The following is a 15,313-nucleotide window of genomic DNA, read 5'->3' on the forward strand; positions in this document are numbered from 1 at the left end:
AGTCTACCTCCTGAATCTATTGTTATTCTTTGTGTGTTAGACTTCAATGGTCTGCAAGAACTGTAACACATGACCAGTTTTCAAAGCCACATTTGATATTGTATCAACATTCTTTATTCTAAATGTAATATTAAATTATTGACTGCAACATTACTTTGTCACTGATGTAATTTTATCTGATATTATCTGGTTTAAGATTTTTTGGTTTTCAAAAAAAGCACTAATATACACATTGTGTACCTTAGCTTTTATTTACATTAATTTGGTTTCACATTTTCTTAAAGGAAAAATAAATGGAATGTGCAAGCTAATTAATGGCTATTGTATTCCTAAATATTTAAAAACTTATATTTAGTGGTATAACAGTAGAGCAGTTTGTTCTAGGGGTGCTCATCTACCATTATAAAACAAAGACTAAAGAACAATATTGCTAGTGAGGCAAGCATTAACTATAAGTTCTTAAAGGCTCTGTTGGTTTTTTCAAAAAAACAAACAAAAATCTCTTGACCTCCAAGGCAATCAACAAGCTCAATTAGTTTACACTCATCCATTCAAAGAAAGCTAGGGAAAAAACCCAGCTGGCATTATTAGCGGTCTAGAGATCGTTTCTGAATGGCTTCCAGTACAACATCTTTGAGAAGGGCAATTACAGATCGAGGGTCCACACTGCTCACTACAGCACTGCCTGACACAATCATGTTAGCACCTGCCTGAAAAAGAAAAAGCAGGGATCAAAGGTTAAAGCCAGAACAACAAAGAACTTCAGCCAAATCTTATCTCAATATTGCACTTTCTGACCAAGTTTCAGAATAACAAAAGAATACAAGGTTGAGTGTTCAATAATAACTGATGGTCAGCAAAGATGTCGTCACGTGATAGATTGCCTGCATATCTTTAGCATTCTGATGTGACTCCTGCTCGATCAGTGGTCTCAAGATATTTATGTTTTCTATTTACGTTTTTATTCTAACATCTAAAAACATAGAAGTTCTCATATAGTGCTTTTAACACATTACTGTTTTACATCTAAACAATAAAATTCTGACTAATGTCAGTCACCCAAAACAAAAAAAATTATGAATATTTGTTAGCCTGCCACTTCCATAGAGCATGTCATCAAGACCTACTAGTGTCTGTCTAGCACAACTAGAAATGATATCAGCCCAGGCCTGTGATCTTAGTTTTAATTTTCTTGCACTGGTGTATAATGTGCAAGTATAAAGCACATGTCTACTAGCAGATATTTAAAACTACTTTTAGAAGTTTCACTCAATTAAAAAGTGAACTGCAATTATAATCAGGTTTTCCTGATTATAATTGCAGTTCACTTTTTAAGAAGTCCATTTAAAACTAGATTTGTAAAGTTCGTCGCGACAAACTTTTCATGTTGGCTTTGACGGTGCAAGTATTCGCAAAGGCCGGTGCTTTTTGGAGGCGAGTTGACATAAGGGTCAGTGTTACTTTTGGAGGCAAGTGGACAGAAAGATTGTGAAAGCTACTGGACCGCGAGGGTGCCAATACTTTTGGAGGCGAGCGGACATGAGCATGTGACGTGATCCGAATACCCGTGAGGCAGTTCCCCTCATTGTGCTGAGTGTTTTGATATGTCACATGTCCATGTTGTGCAAATTTTTTATTTTCACGTGACATCACGTGACGTGGCCAGAATACACGTGAGGCAGTTCCCCTCATTGTGCATAAAACTTCAAACCAGGTTCTACGACATATCCGAATTTGGTGCAGGTGGCTCGAACGCCCTAGGCCGCATTTTATTTAATAAAAAGTTGGCTAAGAAGAATAATAATAATAAGATTAAATCGGAAAACAGAATGTTGGCTTCTACAAAGCCAACATAATTAAATCATAATTTATAACTTATTTAGAAACAAGTGGTCAATGGAGACATTTTCAGAACATAGAGGGGTATGTTAAGATTCTGTTAAGTTCAGCAGTATAGAACTTGCAGCCGATAATTAAGAGAAACATAGGAAGCGTATTGGTTTTTGACTGAAACATGTCCTCTCAAACACATCACACGTCAGCTGTGAAATTAGAGGTGTGTTGCAAAAGTTATCCTCAGTGGCAACAGGACTATGGTGAGAAGTCACACTAACAGTAAAAAGTTAACAAGTAAAGTTACTACTTACAAATGCTAAGCAAAACTTATAGGTATTTCATTAGATCAAAATCTTGTGTGAGATTCATATTATGGCACAATATTCATCATAATTTACCTCAGCACATCGATGAATAGTGTCTGGTCCAACTCCTCCATCTACCTCAATATCTAGGGAAGGGAACTGACTTCTTAGCCAGCTCACCTAGGGGAATGGAATAAAATTAAATAAATAAATTGTAATCGATTGGAATTACAAGGCCAATTCTTTTTTTTTTTTTGCTGACATATGACACGAAACAATAGATATCTAAAAATTCAGCTTTCGTTTCATCTCAAGTTTAACAACCAAGAACATGGTTAGACTCTTAGACAGTTTAAACAATTTACAGCTTGAAAAAGCCAGAGCCTTTGCACAAGCATTAGGAATAACATGCAAAATGGACTGAACAGCATTTTGGACTGAGCAGCAATTAAACTCCTGAAGACTGAAGAGGAGACTGAAGCGAGAAACCCCTTGAAATACACAACAACTTAAAGAAGCTAGGCTACTACAAGCCTTGAAAACAATCAGAAATGGATGTGACAGTCTGTTGTAAGTAAGCATATTGGGTTGGCTTGACACAGTTATTTCAAGAAGGTAAGGGATATAGTATATAACATTCATTAGTGTAAGATCACTTTAAGGCTGTTCTGTTAATTTGTTTAATATATCTAGACATAAATTAACAGACAATCATTATTTTCAGTATATAACAAAAACTAAAGAATTGATCTTGACATTCCAGTATTTCTGTTGAGGATGAACATGTATTTTAAAGATGTTCAACATATTTAATTACTTTATTTTTACTCAGTTTGCCAGTGTTCATTCCAGAGTACTGTGATTTAGCTGACACCAGTCCTTATCTTCATACGGTCTTAATTTAATTTCAGAGCTTGCTGAAGCAGAAGCCAAGCAGAAGCCACACCAGAGTCTGCTAAAAGCCAAGAACAACTGATTCAACAGGTGGAAACAGGTGTGGATTCTGCTTGGTTGGAATGAAAACCTGCACCCCCACCAGCCCTTTGTAGATAAGATTGGAGACCGCTGATCTAGTGGAAATCCTTCCCAGAAGAGTGGAGATTATAACAATAAAGGGGAATAAATATGGAATGGAAAGTGTCCTGTGAGAATTTTCCTCAAAAGATTTTTTTTTTTCTGTTGGACCGTACGTAAAATAAGAATAGTTTATCTAATTTACCTTTTTTACACTTCGTTTTTTATGAATTTGGAAGAGCAAGGTATGGGACAATGAAATCAAATATAGCTCACAATCACTGCAGAATCCTTCAGTCCGCAAATAATTCGAGCAAATATCTATAGCTTTTTATATAGAGCATTCCAACCCAATATGCTTGTAAAAGAAAGAAAGAAATGCCCTATATGCCCTGTATTCAGTGTAATGGATAGAAAAAAGTGTGCACACACCTTTGGCATCATGTCCTCCATAAACGTCTGCCCTCCAAATCCAGGCTCCACAGTCATAACAAGGGCCATGTCAATTTGCCCGGCCCATGGTGCTAATTCTTCAACTGTGGTTCCAGGTTTGATAGCCAGACCAACCTGCAAAAGGTGTTTTATTTATTATCACATAGGAATGCTACAGCCATAAAATTTTAAATGCATAAAACAAGGAAGCCAGAGTTTGTAGAAGAAAAAAAACAAAAAAAACAGTCTTTCCCTCTTTCTCTCGTTCATATGTACACTCACCATCCACATTAATAGGAACAGCTGTTCACCTGCTCACCTGTACATATATTCAATAATCTAATCATGTGGTCACAGCAAAAAAAAAAAAATGCAATCACAGGGCAATAGCTTCAGTTGTTCTTCACATCAAACATCATAAAAAAAAGTGTGATCTCTGTAACTTCATTTTTCTACTTTAAATTCAGAAGTAATGAGTCTGTAAATCATAGACCTTTAAAACCACTTGACACTCTCAACCTTGACCTTTATCTGAGCAAGGAGGTATTAATAATAGTGCACTTTGTTTTAACCCTCCTATTGTCCTCCTATACAAATTAGGAGCGCTGAGTCAACTTGACCTTGTCTGTTTTGACTGCTTAAAAAAAAATAAAAAGTATATATGATAGCCTTTTTTTTCACCTTTTTAGTCTAACTTGTTTCCAACATATTAACATATATTTTGCAAAAAAAAAAATATATTTGGTATAATAAACCTTATTTATATACAAAAATGCCTAATGTTTTAGTAAAAAAACAGAAATTTTGAAGTATTGAATAAGAATGGTTTATCTAATTTACCTTTGGTACAGTCTTTCTCAATAGATGATGTGTGTGTTTTTTCTCTACTATAGAGGCACAAAAGTTGATGCACAATTACAGGCTGGTATATTTCAAAGGCAGGAGATTGTTTCGAAACCATTTTGACCATTTTTAATGTCAGCAAATAATTCCAGGCCAAATTGACTTGAATGCTTATAAATCAAAAATTCTACAATTATCACCATTCTGTGTGTAATCTATTTTACACTTGTAATATCTATTTTGCCCACCTGATGTCATCTGATCAACCAACAACAGGTTACACACACACACACACACACACACACACACACACACACACACACCCACTCAAAAACATGCCATAATTTCATGTGAATAAAACTTTGTTTACCTCCTTATGTTTTTTTATTATACTTAATTTATGAACGATAAACCTTATAAAATTATGCCATGTTTTGAGTAAAATAAACAGAAATTATTAAATATTATTTTGGATAACCACTGACTGATAAATGTCAAACATTACTCAGCATATCTCCAGGCCAAAGCTGACTGATGCAACTAAATTCATAAATAAGAGAGAGGAAACATATGATTTGAATATGAAAACACAACGTGTGTGTGTGTGTAAAGATTGTTGGTAGAAGAAGAAGAGAAGAGAAGATATTGTCCCCAGCTGGACAAATGCATGTAACAAGTGTGAAATATTTACAAATGATTGTTTTTGTTTTTTTGGAGGCCCAATGAATTGCAATGCCCAATGCTTGTGTGTGTGCACATGTGTGTGTGTGTGTGTGTGTGTGTGTGTGTAAAGCTTGTTGGTAGATCAGATTTTGCCCCCAGCTGGACAAATGCATCTAACAAGTGTGAAATGTTTACAAATGAGTAGCTTTTGTTTTTTCTGGAGGCCTAATGAATTGCTATGCCCAGTGCTTGTGTGTGTGTGTAGCATCATTTTGGTAGATCATATTTTGCCCTCTGCTAGGCGAAGGCATATCAAAAGTGTGAAATATTTACGCATGTTTGGCTTTTTTTTTTCTGGAGGCCTAATGAAATGCAATGCCCAATTTGTGTGTGTGTTTGTGTGTGCATGTGTGTGTGGTGCATGTGTTAGTGGACATTTTATGTGTGCATTTTTGTGTCTGTATGTATGTTTATTGCACTGAAAAGGCCAAATGTGTGACCTATTGCTCCACTAAATGTGGCCGGGTCAAAATGACACAGAAGTATCCAAAACGCATAGTATGTACTGGTCTGAACACATAGTTCAATGAAAATAGACAAAATTAATTTTACTTGCAAAATTCATGATTTGGAACAATCCTGGTAAATTTCAGGCAAATATGTGGAAGAAAACCAAAGTTATGACACATTAAATCCTTCCAGTCGGGTCAAATAGACCCAGGGAAAATAGGAAGGTTAAACTAGGGGATTTACATTTTTTGTAACATGACAATGTTTGTAACGACCTGTTGCCAAATCAGTAGCCTGTACTAAATAAGTGGTATACGCAATACCAAAATTAGGCTAAATGAAACAGGCTTCCTTAAATTATTAAGCTAGTGCTTCACATATATAACTATGTTTACCTTCTACTTGTATCATCAACTCCAGCATTCTGTCTACAGTTTTTAAAAGAAATACTATATTTAAATACTATATGTTCATTCATAGCCAGAGCCTTCGATCAGTAACTTTTAGTCTGGCAGTCAGACAGTGGAAGTCAGCTATACAAAAATTAGATGTGGATTTCCTCAGAAATTTCGAATGCATTGGTTTGCATCATCTATTGAGAAAGACTGTACCATAGAAAGGAAACCAATTTCCTGAGAAGCACCTTTAAAGGTATGTACAAATCATTGTTTGTATGTATACTATGCTAAACAACAGACTATAAGTGAAAGATCAGGAAACGTTTTTAAAATGGCTCACTTTTGTCATACTGTTGCAGTTTATGTAACAGTGTGTCTTGTGATTCTATCTTTGAGCTGTTGCAATAAGACATTTTTAGTCTCTTTTTATACTCTGTAGGAATTTACCTCACCTTTAGTACTAAATCAGTGGTATAAACAATACCACATCGTTTTTTCGATTTCCTCAATGGAAAAGTGAAGTACAAGTTAAAACATTATTATTTTCTATATATTTTATTATATATTATTACTATCATTGTGTAAACAGTAGAATATTCCCTCATTACATGGAGTATTTTCCACCCTGCTTTAATCTGCTCTATATTATACTCTCATGTTCAAAACTGATTCTGGCTATATATGTGAACATTAAACATTAAACAATTAAAAACTGTTGTTTAATGTTCACAGGGTGTTTTCCTGTATTTTTAGTTTTAACTGTTGTTGTACAGAATTTTTTTATAACAATGTTTCAAAATGGAACACTACAATTGGGGAAAATGCAAACCAAATATGACATAATTGAGGTTGCTCTGTATTTTCAGGAAAATGGAAGGATTATGTATTTATTATGTCTGCAATTATCACAAATAAGCACAGAACATGTAAAGGGAACATATGGTTTCTTAGGCAATTTCCTATTTCTACATTTTTTAAGGGAAGTTAGCTTTGGTAATAACATGCATTAATCTCACACACGTGTATGTGTGTTTGTGCATGTGTATATATATATATATATATATATATATATATATATATATATATATATATATATATATATATATATATATAATAGTGACAGACAAAAGAAGCAAGGAAGGCTACTGTCATATAAGCACTCTTTACAATTGGATGTTATATTAGAGCAATGTTAGAGCAATTACATTCAACATTTGGGTGGAGGAAATACAAGAACAGAAGACCACACTCCTGTCGGCCATGAACAATAATCTGCGGCCAACATGGGCACAGGTATACAGTTGTTCTCAAAAGTTTGCATACCCTGAAAGAAATTGTTAAACATTGCCATTTATTTGGAAAATGTGACTGATCATGCAAAAGATTTTTCTCTTATTTAAGGTCATGTGAAGTTATTAATTATCACATAGTTGTTTGTTTTGGGGCTGTGTGAGCGCCGGTGGCACAGGGAAGTTAGCAAGCATTGATGGCAAGATGAATGCAGCATTTTATCAAAAAATACTGGCAGACAACTTGCATTCTACAGCACTAAAGCTGCGCATGGGCTGCGTATTTTCCATCACTGATACAAAGCGCAAGGCAAGGTTGACCCTCCAATGGCTACAACAGAAAAAGTTGAAGGTTCTGGAGCAACCATAACAGTTACTTGACCTCAATATCATTGAGCCTCTTTGGGGGGATCTCGGACGTGCAGTGTATGCAAAACAACCAAAATATTTACAGCAACTGGAGGCATACCACCTGAGAATTAAAGACCTCATGCACATTTATTTCAAAAGACTGCATGCCATCATTTATGCTAAAGGGGTCAATACATAATTTTTTTTTTTTAAATTAACTTTTTATTTGGAAAGGCAGATTCACATCACATCACATACATTAGTTACAACTTTAGTTATTCAAGTACTTGTATATATATGGAGATGGGTATAGATATTTTAGATGAGATTGTCCATATTGCCTTTCTGGAATTTTCTTTTACGGACCACTACTTTTTTCAGTTAAGAACCATAGCAAAGCAGAACAGAACTGGGATGCGCACCATTTCAAGTAAATAAAACATCACATAAAAAGAGGGCAGGTCTACACAGAGCACAAATACAGTCAAATGAAATCAGATCTAGTTGGTTTTACATACTCAGTCCATTTAGTCCAAATCTTATAGAAGTTTTCTTTTTCAACTTTGAGGGAAGAGGATATCTTTTCCATAACATAAATCTCATAGACAATTTCAATCCATTCATCAATGGTGGGTGGATCTACTTTTAACCATTTCCTCGTAACAGATTTCTTACTGGCTGCCAATAGTATCATAAGCAGTTTTTTATCGTTAATGTTCCATGTTTCCAACCCTAGATTACCCAAATACACAGTTTCACAATTAAATGGAATGTTTACATTAAATGCATTTTTTATGTGTTCACGGATCTCTTCCCAGTAAGGTTTTATTGTCTGGCAGTCCCAAAAAATATGGAAGTGATTGGCTCCGTTAGATCCACAAAGTCTCCAACAGGCGTCTCCGCTGCCTTGGTATCGTTTCTGAATGGGTGTAATAAAAATTCTCGCAATATTTTTCCAGCAAAACTCCCGCCATGTGTTTGACCTGGTTGATAACCTTTGTAACTGGCATATTTTCCCCCAGCTCTCTTGTGTAATCTTCACATTTACTTCCCTTTCCCATTTCTTCTTTATGTATTCTGTATTTTCTTGTTTAGATAATTGTATAGCATTATATAGTTTGGAGATAATTTTGTTGCCTGATCTGGGTTTAGTTACTGATAAAAATACTTCCAGGAACCCTGACTCACTAGTTCCTAACACCCCTTTAATATTTTTGTTAAAGTATTGTCTCACTTGCAGGTACCTATAAAAATCATCTTTTCCCAGTCCATAATCTTTCTGTAGGTTTTCAAAACTCTGGAATACCCCTTTGTGAATAAATGAATGATAAGTAGTCAAACCTTTTGAGGTCCATATCTTAAACCTGCCATCGATTTTGTTTGGTGCAAAGTCTGAATCATAGGCACACCATCTCATAATTTTATATGTTTCTCCTAATCTGCAAATTTTGACTATTGCCTGCCAGGTCTTCAGAGAGCTGCCTGTTATAGAATCATCTGAAATGGCCTGTTCTTCTAGTAATTTGTTATCACTTAGTAGATCTGTTATTGGGATTCCGTTTGACATCGTACTTTCTATTTCTTTCCATGTTGCAGTGCATGTTGGTGAGCATAGGCAGACTAAGGGTCTTAGTTGGGCTGCATGATAATATTCTTGTAGGCAAGGAAGGCCCATTCCACCCTTCTCTTTTCTTAATTGCAGTGTCTTAAATTTAATTCTGTCTCTTTTCCCTTGCCACAAATACCTTGCTATTAATCTGTCCCATTCTAAGAATTGCTTAGATGGTATTTTGGTTGGCAGACATTGAAAAAGGTATAACATCCGCGGAAGAATATTCATCCTGATTGATTCTATGCGGGAGCTTAAACTCAAAAAGGGAATAACATTCCATCTATGAATATCAGATTTTATCTTTAAATTTAGTGGGCATGTAATTAATGTTGTACAGTCTTGAGAAGTCAGAATAAATGAATTGGTTAGATCTCCATTGATTTTGATTCTAGCCGTTGGTTTATTTTATAAAGCTGCAAATGTATCAATTATATTCGTATGGAAGCCAAATTTTGAAAGTACTTTATATAAAAATGACCACCTCACAGAGTCGAACGCTTTCTCTGCGTCTAAACTTAATATCAGTGTCTCCAGTTTTTGTTGTGTGATATGTCTCATAATGTGCAGTGTTTTCCTGATGTTATCTTGGGTCTGTCTTTGTCTGACAAAGCCAGTCTGGTCTTTGTGTATTAATACTGGTAATATCATTTCTATTCTTTTAGATAATATGGAGGTGAATAGTTTATAAATCATTATTTAAAAGACTTACACAGGACGGTAATTCCCACACTCCAATTTGTCTTTCCCCTCTTTGGGTATGACCGAGATCATTGCCTCCCTGAGGGGGGTATATTTTTATTTTCCAAAACCCAATTAAATGTTTTTAATAATGTTGGAATTAGTTGATCTTGCATTGCTTTGTACCATTCTGTGGGAAAACCGTCGGTCCCTGGAGACTTACCCCCTTTCATTCTCCTGATTGTTGACTGAATTTCTTCTTTTGTTACTTGAGATATTAATTGTCCGTTTTGCACATCAGTGATCTGTGGGAGATTAATCTCGGCCAAAAAGACATCGATCTGATTGTCATTGCTTTCCTGTGGCTGGGAATATAGTGTTTTATAGTATTTTAGGAAGCATTGCTGGATTTTTTCCAGACTGGTTTCTATTTCATTTGTTGCAGAGTTTCTTATTTTGTATAAAGTTCTATCTGCTTGTTGTTTTCTTAACTTATATGATAAAAGTTTGAGTGATTTTCCACCTACCTCATAGTATTGTTGCTTTGTGAAAAGGAGCTTTTTTTGAATTTCCTGCGTGTTTCATTCATTTTATTTTTGTTTATTTCTTTTTTAAATTTTTTAATCTTATGTTTGTTGTCATCTTTGAGAGACTTTGCATGTTCTGTCTGTAGTCTCTTTAATTCTTCTTCTAATTTTTGGAGTTTTATTCCCTTCATTTTCTTCTCATATGAGGATATGGCTATTATTTTGCCCCTAATCACCGCTTTTAATGCATCCCAGAGAATAGGTGGAGTCACTTCTTCATTATCATTATTATTTAAGTACAACTGGATTTCATTTTTCAAATTTACCCTTAGTAGTTGGGTTACTCAGAATGTTTGAGTTCAGTCTCCAAAGAGTGGATTTCTTATTATTATTCAGATGGACTGACATATAAATGGGACTGAAATAGTGCTAGCTTTTATTTCACAATTATCTACCCTACAAAGATCTCCTTTAAGCATAAAAAAAATCTATGCGCGAGTAGACATTATGAGCGGATGAATAGTGCGAGTAGTCACGTTTCGTCGGGTTTATCTCCCGCCACACGTCCACGATCCCCACTTCACACAAGTATTTAATCTTCTACAAATGCTTTAGGCACCAGATTTCCCGTTTGATGAGTCAATTTTCGGAGTTAATCGGATATTAAAATCTCCGCCACATATTAGAATCCCTTGACTTTTTGTTGTCATTAGAGCAATTATATATTTATAAAAGGACCAGTCACTGCCCGGAGGGACATACACGTTAAGGAGACTCATCACAATTCCTTCTATGGGTCAATACATAATTTTAAGAACTAAAGGTATGCAAACTTTTGAACAGGGATTATTTCCTTATTTTCTTTTTTGTTCTGTTTTGTTTGATGATTGTGCCATTCTGTCATGGCTTACATATTAACTTGAGTCCTATAAGAAATAAAATAAACTTGTTTTGCCTTCTCACTCATATTTTCTTAAAAAAAAAAAGAAAAAAGGTACACATCTTGCAAATTCTCCCAAGGTATGCAGACTTTTGAGCACAACTGTATGTACATATATTATAAGGGTTAATACCACGAAGCCATTTTAGAAATTTGCGACTGGCAGGTAAAACCAATAGTAAAGAACTACAGTTATGGTTAGACTCTGTTGCATTGGTGATTACTGCAGACTTGGTAATATAATAACACGACCACTGGAAGAAAGAGAATTGTTTTTTTAATAGACTTTAAAACAAAATTTTGATAATGTACACTGCAGCCCAAGTACACTTACATTTCTGGCATTTAGCAGACACCCTTATCCAGAGTGACTTACATTTTATTTGAATATATACAACTGAGCAATGGAGGGATATGGGCCTTGCTCAGGGGGGCCCAGCAGTGGCAGCTTGGTAAACCTGGGATTTGAACTCATTACCTTCCGATCAGTAGTCCAATGCCTTAACCACTAAGCTAACACATGCCCCCATGATTATCAGTGTCTCACTTGTAATCAGTGAGACAGGAAAAAATCAGTGAAGAAAATGGGTCCACACCTTCCAAAAATGTGCATACTGAGCAGACCACCTTATGTTTATAGCTTAATGCAACACATTTTTATATTTAAGCATTATATTCATAATTCAAGAACCCTGGAAATTAAATATATAGCAAATATAAATACAACTTAATTTATATTTGTTGACTCTGCACAACAAGCTCCCTAAACAATCGATTACTTCCATGATTTGCTACTCTGCTAATAATTCACTAAGATGATGCAAGACTGCATTTTTGTTTAGCAGCCGGTGACACTTGTCTGATTAGCTTTTTGACTATAAATTCTTACAAAATGATTGCCAGCAATCACCAATGTTATCACTTAGAACAAAAAAAATCCAGCTTTTACTCAACTATAAGTCAAGGATCAAGCAACTCAACCTACCTAAAATAAGGAGGAGAAGCTGCTAATGGAATGGCATATCAGAGCAGAGTCTGATCCCAACTGTACTGTACTACTGGGCTTAGCAGGGATTGCTTAGCAGATTCCCTTCTGTGAAATTCTGCATGGTCAGTAGGTCAATGGTTAACAAAAGGAGTATATTTAGAAGAGTTCAACCAAAATGTTACACAGTTCACGCAGATAACAACAAATGGAAAGCATTCAATTAAAGCAGCAGTAGAAACTGGGGCCCTTGGCCAGATTTGATTGACAAATTTGTTGAGCACTAGCTGTGTTGAAAAGGTGTCATCAAGTAATAGGATGTTAAATTGGAATGTCCTTGAAAGACATACATCCAAAAACGCTAATCTTTCCATGGATAGACAGCCACGGTCTGTTGGTGGTTCAAGCTTTTTCCAAGGCATATGTTGATCATTATTTCATTTGCGCTGGATAATTGTTATTTCTTCTGAGAATATACCAAAGATACATAAATGTGGAAAAAGTGGTATTTTACTTGTAGTGATTAATGAAAGAATGAGTATTACATTATTAAAGATTTTGTAAATCTTACAACAATATGATCTGCAATTAAATAGAGTTCCCACTTTCACAATGCATTTTCTACATGTCTCTAGATGTATTAAAAAAGTGATGAAAACTTTAAGCCAGTTAAGCACAAAAGCGCTTTGCTCACTGGTATCTAGTTCCCTTTCAGTACTTTATATATAAATATATAAAATATATATTAAAAAAGGCCAAACCTTCATGCCACTCTCACGTATTTCCTTGATGAGGTTTCCAGGATTCGTAGAGGCCTCCAAATGAAATGTGTACTGGTTGGCTCCTGCTGCTGCCATTGGTTTCACCCATTGTTCTGGTCTAGAAACCATCATATGCATGTCTGGGGGAAAAAGATATTTCATTTTATGCAAATGTGGACATTATATGACTTTCAAATTATCAAACTAATAGTACACACTAGATGAATTTTATTACTTGCAATCTTATGTCGTGAAAGATATTTCATTTTATGCAAATGTGGACATTATATGACTTTCAAATTATCAAACTAATCGTACTCACAGAATTTTATATTTAAATTATATATTTGCAAAAGAAATGAGAAGGGTACAACTACTACTTATTTGTCTAAGAAATCCAAGGGAAGCATAAAAGCACCAGTGAAATGAGTGAGCAGACAAGTGTAAACTCCCGTTTCCTTTATGCAAATCTACTGCAATTGATTTTTTTGTGATTACTTCTTTTATGCAGGCACTGGATGTTATAAGGGAATATTTTACTGATTATATTTAAAAATGTGTTGACAAAACTCAAGCTGCATTTGAAAAAAATATTACTATAAAAATGTAATAGATCCTGCAAAAGACAGGTCAGTATTCCATCACAACATTTCCACATATGCAAATCAAAAACTTTTGTGGCAACCAATCAGCATTCACCTCATGGCCGGAAGATGCACTGCACCACATACCATGGACTTGGAAAGTATTGGGTTTGGGTCTGGGATATTGGTCAGGGTTGAGGGAAAGCTGAAGGGAGCAGGGTAAAGAGATATCCTCAATAAAACCCTTGAGGACCTCAGACTGGTACGAAGGTTTCAATTCCAACATGGCAATGACCCTAAGCACACAGCCAAGACAACACAGGAGTAGCCCAGGGACAACTCTTTGAATGCCCTAGAGTGGCTCAGCCAGAGACTGATTTGAACCCTATTGAACATCTCTGGAGAGAGCTAAAAAATGGCTTTCCACTGATGGTCATCATCCATCCCGACTGAGCTTGACAGGATTTGCAACAATCAATGGCAGAAAATCCCCCAATCCAAGTGTGCAAAGCTTGTAGCATCATACCCAAAAAGACTCGAGGCTGTAATTGCTGCCAAAGGTGCTTCAACTAAGTACTGAATACTTATATACATGTGATATTTCATGTTTTCCTTTTAAATAAATGTAAATACATTTCTAGAATTCTGTTTTCACTTTGTCATTATGGGGTACTGAGGGTACATTAATGAGAAGAAAATAAATTGTATGATTGCAGTATCAGGCAGGGGTCTGAATACTTTTTTTGAATCCACTGTATACACATGATGCACAGTTTGCACCAATAAGAAAAGCAGTTACCTCGTCATATGTCTTCAAGCCACATTTACGCTTTTCGCCTTTCATTTTACACACAATTTTACAAACTTTACATACATGTTTTGTTGTCTGATTAATATACTGCATCAGGATTAGCAAGAGGGAAATGAAGGAAAAAGAAGAATCAGAATCAGGTTTATTGGCCAAGTGTGTTTGTGGGTTCGAGTCTCAGGCCGGCCACGACTGAGGTGCCCTTGAGCAAGGCACCAAATCCCCCCAACTGCTCCCCGGGTGCCGCAGCATAAATGGCTGCCCACTGCTCTGGGTGTGTGTTCACGGTGTGTGTGTTCACTGCTGTGTGTGCACACTTTGGATGGGTTAAATGCAGAGAACAAATTCTGAGTATGGGTCACCGTACTTAGCCGTATGTCACTTCACTTCACAAGGAATTTGGTTCCAGCTGTTTGTGACTCTCAAAAGTACAGACATAATTAACACTGTACATTTAGAAAGAAAGCAATACTAAAAAACATTGTTGTGTGACCCTTACAATTGTCATATCAGTTCACTGTAATTTATAGTCAGATGCCAGACTCCAATTGACAGAATGTGTCAGCTTTGCTTTTCCGGAAGCTGATATTTTTGGCCATTCTTCTCAGCAATTTTGCTCAAGCTCTATCAGACTGAACAGAGATAATGTCGGTAAACAACCATTCTCATTTTAGCTTGAGTTCAAATCTGATTCAGCTGATGGTTTTTGGTTTTCTTCTACTGTTTTGATTGATCTATTGCACCACTTTGTCCTGTTTCTCAGTCCCCCATTTTAAA

General features: G+C 35.6%; 1 protein-coding gene across 2 annotated transcripts in view; it reads right to left on the reverse strand.

The window, feature by feature from the left end:
* Positions 1-232: 232 nt before the first annotated feature.
* rpe (ribulose-5-phosphate-3-epimerase) overlaps positions 233-15,313 on the reverse strand; it is a 28,261-nt gene continuing 13,180 nt past the window's right edge. For both annotated transcript variants that reach the window (XM_060875888.1, XM_060875889.1), the window contains 4 exons: positions 13,145-13,284; positions 3,588-3,722; positions 2,235-2,321; positions 233-710 (listed from right to left, as the gene is read on the reverse strand). In XM_060875888.1, coding sequence (XP_060731871.1) covers positions 588-710; positions 2,235-2,321; positions 3,588-3,722; positions 13,145-13,284 — 485 coding nt within the window. In that variant the 3' untranslated portion in view covers positions 233-587. The remainder of the gene's footprint in view (positions 711-2,234; positions 2,322-3,587; positions 3,723-13,144; positions 13,285-15,313) is intronic.

This window comes from Tachysurus vachellii, chromosome 8, assembly GCF_030014155.1.
Source record: "Tachysurus vachellii isolate PV-2020 chromosome 8, HZAU_Pvac_v1, whole genome shotgun sequence".
NCBI classification, from domain to species: domain Eukaryota; kingdom Metazoa; phylum Chordata; class Actinopteri; order Siluriformes; family Bagridae; genus Tachysurus; species Tachysurus vachellii.